Raw genomic sequence first — 9100 nt, 5'->3', positions numbered from 1 at the left:
TTATAGGTCTGTCGAGAAACGAGGGAAGATTCGCCGGAGTTATAACCTTCGATTTGAATAAGAAATGCGGATTTGGAAAACATTACGAGTAAGATTCTGCTAATATGTGATCGTGCACTGCATTCTCTTCGAGCGGAAAGAAACATATCTGGAAATTAAAATGTTCGCGAACTTTCTATCGTCGCCGGAGTTTACAAAGAAATAAGCGTTGGCAAGAGAATAGTCGGAAACACTTCGAACACACAGCGTATGTTGCGTTTTTACAATTGTTATATTTTGCGATTCTAAACGTCAACACGTGACTCGTCATAAAATACGCGATTTTACAAGCAAGTTCGCTTGTCGACGTGCAAGAATTTTTACAGTTTGGTAAATTACACTTGCTTGTGTGCTTTATCCCTCCGAGTGCTGTGCCGGAATCATTGTTCACTGGGAAAATCCAAATTGTCATTTAAGTACTCAATTTGTGGCAATTAAACTAACTGAATAGCTGTTTCATTGAGAATATCGTAAATACAGAGTGACAAGAAATAACGGAGTTAAACATTTCTTATTATAATTCTGTCAAATCGACGAATTTTGAAAAACCAAATGATAGCAACTATAACATAGACCTTTAGTATTCATATATTTAAGAAGTTTCGAAGTGGCCACCCTCTTTGAGCCGATTCAGAGGCTCAAACGTGGTTTGAAATTTTCGGCTATGGGCCGCAGCTCTTCTGACGTCATTCGGTCCCACACCCGGCGCAGAGATTTTTTCAGCGACTCGAAACTTTTATGGGGCTGGGCACAGTCCCTGGCCTCCAAAATCGACCAAACGCTGGAGTTCATAGAGTTGAGATCCGGTGAGTACCGCGACTATTCCGCAGATGTGATGAAACCTGGAAAATGGGATTTGCTACGGTTTTCGTGGATCAAGGGGTGAAAATCAACCAAGAAGTGTATCGACGGGACATTCTCGAAGCCGTCGTACTTCTGTGGGCCCAAAAGCACCTCGTCGATCCGGAATGGATGTTACAGCAGGATTCCGCGCCGGCCCACAGGGCGAAAACGACTCGGGAGTGGTGCAAATCCCATTTTCCAAGTTTCATCACATCTGTGGAATGGCCGCCGTACTCACCGAATCTCAACCCGATGAACTACAGTGTGTGGTCGATTTTGGAGGCCAGGGCCTGTGCTCGGCCCCATAAAAATTTGGAGTCATTGAAAAAATCTCTGTACCAGGAGTGGGACCGAATAACGCCAGAAAGCTGCGGCCCATTGCAGAAAATTTCAAAACACGTTTGAGCCTCTGTATCGGCGCGATGGGTGGCCATTTCGAAACTTTTTAAATATGTGATTACTAAAGGTCCATGTTATGGTTGTTATTATTTGGTTTTTCAAAATTCGTCAATTTGACAGAATTATAATAAGAAATGATTAACTCCGTTATTTCTTGTCACCCTGTACATAATCATAAAGACATATTTAAATTACATGCTTCTCTGGTATGTTTCAATATTTAATTATTTTCTCAACGCAAAAGTTTAAGGAATTATGGGTAGGAATAATTGGTGAATACTTTTCCGAGTATCTGATGCCACCTACATAGAATTGCGAATTTTCTTGAGATACGTAAATTATAGTACCCAGTAGATGGAATTTGTGTGAAGCGTAATTTTCACATCGAAAGTAGTACCAACATGTAAGACGCAGACGCTTTCATAATCTATGAACACGGAAAACTGCATTTTAGAGTAACGGGTAATGAAAGAGTCTCATGGTCTAACGCTATTGAACTGACAATAAGTATATATATATACATATACATATATATATATATTTATTATAACAATAACAAATAACAACAACAAAACAAAACGAAATATAACAAACAACAACGATAATGAGAAAGCTAAAACTACAAACTTGAACTACATAATTTGAAGTCCTTTAAAGGCACAGAGCTTTCTGACCACCGGTAAAGATCCTTTTTGATAGGAGGATTGGTAACGTCTATAACAAACGTTTATAAAAAAACTGTTAAAACGAGGGGAGGAATTCTCCATTCCTCAAGAACAGGGTTACTCTAACTAAAGGGACACTATGTTTTCATCGACACGGTCAAATCGTAGACATATGTTTTCATCGACAGTCCGTGTTTAACGACAGGTGAGTTCATGATTCGTATCGCTCTAATTTCATTACTTGATATTTATGTAATTATTGTACAATTTTGTTATGTTTTGTAGTCTATATATGTACATTCGTAGCATTCGTTCTGTTTATTCACATTTTTTATATGTATTTACACAATTATGTTTGAGATTATATGAAATATTATGATTTTTTATTCATTTGTGTATACCTATTAATAAAGTTTGTTTCTTTGAAGAAATTCTGATTAATAAATTGCAATAAAAACTTTGATCTAAATAACAATGCTTTGTAATTCTCTTTATTATTTATTATACAAGCAACACTAAATGCGTCGAGAGCATAACAATGATAATAATCATTAATATAATAGGACTCAAACTTGTCGCTAAAGACGGACTGTCGATGAAAACATAGTGTCGGTCAAACCGTGTCAATGAAAACAGTGTCGGTGAAATGGGTTGTCGACGAACCAAGGGTAACCCCGTGAACATGAAGAAAGTTTCCTCCCTCAAAACAATATGTTCAAAATCATTACTGTCAAGGACATTGCAACGGTCGAGCCAGGATTCTGGCAATAGTCACTATAACGACCGATCCTTCGACCCAACCGACTAAAGTACGCACTTGGAAAGGATGGAATTTCCTCATCCGGAAAGTCCCTCTTTCCCTCGCACCATGTCCACTACAGAATTATTTCAAACTCATTTTACAAGTGTCACGATTTGTATGAAGAAAACAATTATACAAAATCAAAAGTCAAAGTTGTTATCAATAAAATAGGAACTTTACCCCGGTGAAGCTTCTCAAACTAAGGGTTGAGTATTTTCCACAAGTTAGCGGCAATCCTTTCTGAGATTTTAAAATTAGAAGTACTAATTGTTGACTGATGTTAGGATGTAGCTCGTACCAAGCCATTTGGTATGCTGCTTCGATAATCTTGCTATACAACATAAAGGAAAATTTTAAGGCGAGATACAGGGTGTCCCAGTTTTTTCCGGCCAAACTTTGCCAGCGTGTTCTACACGCAGAAGTAAGGAAAAAAATGTTATATGAACATATGCTCTTAAATGTTTTATTAAGGAGTTATAACTAATAATACAAAATGATAATGAACTGGCACACATTTCGTCGACACAGCGTACGAATGTATTATGAATATCTCTATTTGTGTTTACATAAACTCTTGTGTTTACTTGCTGAAGTAGTTGATATCGGCATTGATTTCTGCTGAGCTAATAATGTTTAGTACGCTGCACGACTTCATATCGAGATGCCGCGAGAATTTTCCAATCGTGAATATGGCGATATGCACTTTTTTATGGTTTTTGTAATGAAAGTGCCCGAGCTGCTGTAAGGGAATACCAGCGGAGAAGAAATCAGTAATACTATAGGGTCAATATTTCTTAGATGCCAATCCTGTATTCGTAATAACGGACGTCATTTTGAAATGTTAACTCGTTAATAAAACATTTAAGAGCATATGTTCATATAACATTTTTGTCGTACTTTTGCGTGCAGTGCACGCTGGCAAAGTTTGGCCGGAAAAAACTGGGACACCCGGTATGTATAATGAGTACACGTTATCTACGTCCAATATATCCGGGAAAATGTAAGGAACGTTTAATGATTCTCTAAATATTGTTTCTTCATTGTCAACCTAGCCATAACCATTAATTTTTGTATTATTCTTGTCAGATTTATCCCGTACATCGAATTTCATTTCACGAGAATGGCACAACTAAAAAATTCATCAATTTAAGGTATGTTCCAAAAAAATTATGTCAGTATATTATTTCCATCAGACAGAACCGAGTTTGAAAATATTATTATTAAAAAAACATGAACGTTAATCGAAAAACAGAGATAGTTTTATATGATCTGATACACAGTGCGAGTTGAATTTTCGAATGTTGCTGTGGTTTAAGTTTCTTTAATGATAGACGAGGTAGCTTGTACAATTTTTGACTGTGAAAATTTATATATGTACTGTTCATTTTAACAGCCTATGAAATATATCGGTACACTTACTCTCGGAAAAACAAATACACATTGCGGAATTATACACGTCTATTTCATTTCTATTTCATTTCTATGTCATTTCTATTTCAGTGCGAGGTTTCTATTTCAAGACATCGCAAGAAGCACCGACACGTAAGATGCTGAAGCCTTCATGATCTACAAATATAAGAATGTGAGATTCATTGAGACGTTTACATATTTATTTACTAAAGAATAAACTATTTGCTGAGGATAGCAGACACAATCGTGTGTAAAAGATAGAATAATCTTACACCGGTGAAGCTCTCCAGATTCATCATCGAAAACTTTCCGAACGTTAGTGGCAGTCCCTTCTGAGCTCTTAATATCAACAACACTAATTGTCGACTGACATCCGGGTGTAAGTTGTACCATAGAATATCGAATGCTGTTGTAGCGATCGTTTTACTCTGGAAGTGCAGAGAATATTCAGTAACGACGTATGGACAGGCGTTACACACTGAACCATGAGATATTTGGAAAATGTGCCCTGATATTAACGCACATGAACGGAAGATACATTCGTGCAGAAGTGACTCATTGCTAAATTGACATCTGATTGCCATTTATTCATATATTCTACTAACTTCCAGCAAATGTATTGTTCAGTACAAGTAAGATCAAACATTTTATGTGCGTACAAAAATGCTTACGAAGTTATGGGCTCACCCGATATACATATTTATTGTACATTTTAATCGTAGCATATCTGCAGACAATGATGCTAGCGACGTAATAAAGCATGAAGGAATTTAAAGAGAGGCTCGAGTACAGCGATCATTAAAGGATGACATGGCATGAAAAAGCAGACTACTATCGTTTAGATCTTGTATACTGATCTGACTAACACGAACCAAAGTCCCGTCTCGGCTAACTTCATACATTTTCTAAATTTTAAATTATTTTCGGGCACAATAAATATATGGAAGATATTACAGTGACAAATTAAAACAACTGCGAAATTTAGCACTTCTGTACTCTACCTATAATATATCTATTGTTTACGACATGTACTATGCAATTAGTTTCATGCAATGACCTTAATGTCGAGGAATTCTCCAACGAAGCAATAGATGAACGCTTCTAAGCATATTACATAGTAGAATACAATACATTTTATTATCATGGGCAGTCCGTTCTCCGCGCCCAATGACTGGAACAAGAAATTACATACATACATGCATAAACTGCAAAAATTAGTTGGGTGCAACAGTAGTAGCCGACAAGGGTTATTACAGACATTTATTACAAAGTGCGTGATTAATTTATTCTCATCTCATTAATATCCTCCCTAAACTACTCCGAATGAATCACTTTATTTCTGCTAGTATTATGCGCACAGAGACGCAATTGCGTTACTTACAATTACAAGTAGATAACCCACGCAACACGTAATGAAAGTACTCGACAGCAGCTGGCTAAGAGCAATGTACGTGTACAATTCCTCAATTTTCTCCACGAACGAAATGATTTCTTGCTGCCTACTGATAAAGAATCGCACTTGCTCATGGTCTGTGACAGGCGAATCCAACATTCTGTTACACAGTATATCGACGTTACAGCCTACGTGTAGAGTCTGAAAAATAATGTTTAAACCAGACATTAAGTAAACAATCAGACAACCCAATTATCTGTTCGGTAAACCTTACCTTTAGGGGAGGCAACTCCGATGACCTTGACCTTGAGATATGTTATCGAGTTACCTAGACGCGAGTTGGCACAGTCGGCCCGGCGCGCCAACTGTCGATTGGCTGACTGTGGCAACTCGCCTCTAGGTCGCGCTCTGATTGGTCCGTGTTTTTCGTGAATAACTCTTAAACAAAGCCGCGGATAACATTTTTGCATAGGAAAATGTCGCTTGAAATGGTCTCAGGAACAGCCCCTCTCCGGAATTTCACGAATTTTGGAACACCCTGTATAGCATTCTATACATATAGCCTTCATACAGAATTTGAACTAGTAATGGGAAAATCATGCAATCAGAATTAGTTAGGATTAGGTGGCGGGGGTGGCGGAGAGGACCGGCCGAATGGTCTAATGGATACATAGAATTCATTATTTCGAAAAAAGCATCAATGCGTTTATCAAAATTGTACGTTCTTTTAAATAAAAATTCGGCGATATAATTATTATAATGATAGTCACGTATGCCATAGCGAGGAATGCTGGCTCTCAGATCTCTCCACAATCTTTCAATATTTTGTGTATGAACTCCAGTTTGAGGATCAACAAAATTAGTCGAATGATTCACTGTTTCATGTATACATATAATTTTCATTCGTCAGACCATTATATGCACGCCAATTATCCGTATGAATGATTGAATTTGCAACAATATGTTTTCGATTGATCGATATCAGTGTTTCAGTAGTTCGGTCTGGTACTGGCAAAACAAAGACTTTTTTGGTGTTACGCTCAATGCCACCAAGAAGCCATTGTCCGCGTAACATGCGTCCTCTGTTGTATTTTCTTTTGCCTATTTTAATTTCATCTACTTCAACAATTTTTCCTGGCCCACCAATTGACTCTTGTTTAGTTAAAATCCATTGCTGAAGTAACTAAAATTAATTTAATGAACAAACGAGCACCATTACTTAAGATCAAATATAGATGAATCACATACAATGGTATCTATGGTATACAGTATTTGCTTCTTTATCCAATCAACTACATCCCTATCACTTAATTCTAATTCATTTATCATACAAAAGTATCGTGGTGGTTTTAACAATAGAAAATAGGCAATGAAACGACATATTTTTGCGATATTAATGTGTACTTTCTCAAACCATGTTCCGTGAAGTGCACGTATTTTGAAATTGCATGTCGCTCTTCTTCGCTTATGACCTTTTATAACTTTAATATATGTTTCTCTGCAATGAAATAAACGATTTTCGGCAGTGTTCGATAGTACTAGCACATTTTTGCATCTTGGACATGTAATATCTTTACGAACCACTTTTTTTTCTCAAACAAAAAGTTCCACAAGGAATTCAAATTGTATGTCAAATTTATATATTCATGGAGATGCATATTGAAATAATTCACAAACTCACAAGACTTGCAACTAACGCACCGATGTATACACTGATCGTTACTGGTTCGCACTGGATATATGGGTTCTTGCCATGTTTATTTATCTAAGGTTTAGCCCATTCGAAACTATGGCAGCCTTACGTTGCCACGGAGCGTGGAAGAATACGTAAAATTCAATACAGTATTAGCAATAGTTTTTCGCAAATATCTCGAAAACTAAGACCGAGCCCCGGGTAGTTGTAATGACAAAAGTTGTTCAGAATGTTGTCCTCAACAACATATGTCAAGGTCAAGGTCATCGGAGCTGTCTCCCTTAAACGTAAGTTTTATCGAAATTATTAAAACGTAATTTCTGGAAATTAAATACGAAGAAATTTACGAGTGAGCAGCAACTTGAAATAATCGAATTTTATCTATAAACTTAAAAGGGTGAAAAATAAAAGAGTAGTTCCATTCTGTATTTATTCTTGCAAATAATATGATCGATAGATTGAAAAGTTAATCAACAGGATCCTCGCAAGAGATCATATCAAGGTATCCAACTTGAATGGAAACAGTTGTGAGAATTATAAGCACGCAATCGTTTAGTTAGGCTCACCACCATCAATAGCAGACCGATGAAAGCGCCGAAGGTAAACGCAGATGACGCCAGATGAAGGAACTGTGCAGTTACCACGAGCTCGTAAACTGGCGACTCGTTCGTGTCGAAGGGTAGATCCATTTTGAAAAGGAGTTCTCGCGTCGTCGAATTGCTACCTTGTTGATAGGCCAACGTGCCGGCTGTGTAAGTAACAGCAGACAGCATGCTCGACGAAACGATCGCGCTCGTTAAACGAGACGAAAGCACCGACGTTTTTGATATCAAATTATTCGTATCGATCGCGGCGTATTTCTCGCAGTCTTCATCCATTGTTGACAAAATATCGCGCAGCACACTGCGAAGCATCAAGAACAAACGTTGTCAGTCTGCGAGTCTCCTGAGAGTCATGCTTAGAGATACTTGAAACGAGATGTACATGGACGAGAGACATCTTTTAAATGATAATTCACCGAGTTCAATCAATCTGTCTTTGAATATACAAGATGATTGGTAACTGCAGGGCCCGCTCTAGCGGTTACGACGCCCCGGGCAAAAAAACAAATTGCCGCCCCTTTTTAAGCACTAAGCACCGCGATGAACAAAATGACCTTTTTTTTAGCAAAATTGTCTGGCAAGGGTAGTCTGAAATTTTCTATTAATTGAATATTTGAAACATCATTATTTTTCTCACATTTACAGCCAAAGCCAAAATGGCGCCCCTAAATTTTGGCGCCCCGGGCAAATGCCCGGGTTGTCCCCCCCCCCCCCCCAGAGCGGGCCCTGGTAACTGGTGGTACAATCGAAAATTGGGTTGAGTCTACATAAAAAAATAGGTCGAAATTGACATACAAAAAAACGCGGTGGAATTGGTGTTATTAAAAAACGAGATTTTATGTATTTTTTATCACTGTCACAAGTATAATCTCTCGCAAAAAGGCACAGATTTGACTTTCCTTTATTACCTCCGAAAACACAATACCTCGCAAAGAAAACAGGCAATTTCATGCACATTAAATGTTATCTCTATTGGGAAGCTTACCTCTGGTTCATCCAAGAGACGATTAACTTAATGGACACTAAAGTAAACGGCATAGCGATACTGAAGCAGTCAATTAGTGTCATAAGACTTTCAGTTTTAAAGCGTCTAATTATGTATTCGTATTGATAAGTTTGTAGTACACCCATGAAGAATATCCAGAAAACTTTGTGTACACTTGGGAGCGGTGTGCCAGGCCAAACACCCGCAAAATGAAGTCCATATTTTACTGATTTACTAACAGTACTGGACGACACCATTTTCGAGCACTA

At 37.7% G+C, this 9100-nt stretch overlaps 2 protein-coding genes across 4 annotated transcripts; both read right to left on the bottom strand.

Annotated features, from left to right (window-relative positions):
• Positions 1 to 3650: 3650 nt before the first annotated feature.
• LOC143208850 (odorant receptor 10-like) lies at positions 3651 to 8319 on the bottom strand. 3 transcript variants are annotated; one of them, XM_076423732.1, is made up of 5 exons: positions 7811 to 8319; positions 5540 to 5752; positions 5216 to 5329; positions 4431 to 4586; positions 3651 to 4314 (listed from the first exon to the last, which is right to left on the bottom strand). In XM_076423732.1, the coding sequence occupies exons 1-5, from the start codon at positions 8156 to 8158 to the stop codon at positions 4264 to 4266; spliced, it is 882 nt and encodes a 293-aa protein (XP_076279847.1). In that variant the 5' UTR covers positions 8159 to 8319; the 3' UTR covers positions 3651 to 4263. The 3 variants fall into 3 exon arrangements, with proteins under 3 accessions (XP_076279847.1, XP_076279839.1, XP_076279829.1); XM_076423724.1 differs by lacking the exon at positions 5216 to 5329; XM_076423714.1 differs by lacking the exon at positions 5216 to 5329 and having other exon boundaries at positions 3651 to 4586.
• On the bottom strand, positions 5638 to 7306 carry LOC143216514 (uncharacterized). The gene is given in 4 exon segments (XM_076439679.1): positions 5638 to 6442; positions 6444 to 6734; positions 6800 to 7049; positions 7275 to 7306. Coding segments are annotated over 4 exon segments (945 nt in total). The 3' UTR covers positions 5638 to 6070.
• Positions 8320 to 9100: the final 781 nt, after the last annotated feature.

Source organism: Lasioglossum baleicum, chromosome 1 (assembly GCF_051020765.1).
Source record: "Lasioglossum baleicum chromosome 1, iyLasBale1, whole genome shotgun sequence".
NCBI lineage: Eukaryota > Metazoa > Arthropoda > Insecta > Hymenoptera > Halictidae > Lasioglossum > Lasioglossum baleicum.
This window is presented reverse-complemented; position numbering and strand designations above follow the sequence as displayed.

Bases quoted from the DNA above. Each gene is read 5' to 3' on its own strand.
- LOC143208850 (XM_076423732.1), bottom strand. From the start codon at position 8,158: ATGCTTCGCAGTGTGCTGCGCGATATTTTGTCAACAATGGATGAAGAC. The intron at 5,753-7,810 runs GTGAGCCTAACT...ATTATTTTTCAG, and splicing joins TCGGTCTGCTATTGATGGTG to ACTCTACACGTAGGCTGTAA. The intron at 5,330-5,539 runs GTAAGTAACGCA...TTCTTGTTCCAG, and splicing joins TGGGTTATCTACTTGTAATT to TCATTGGGCGCGGAGAACGG.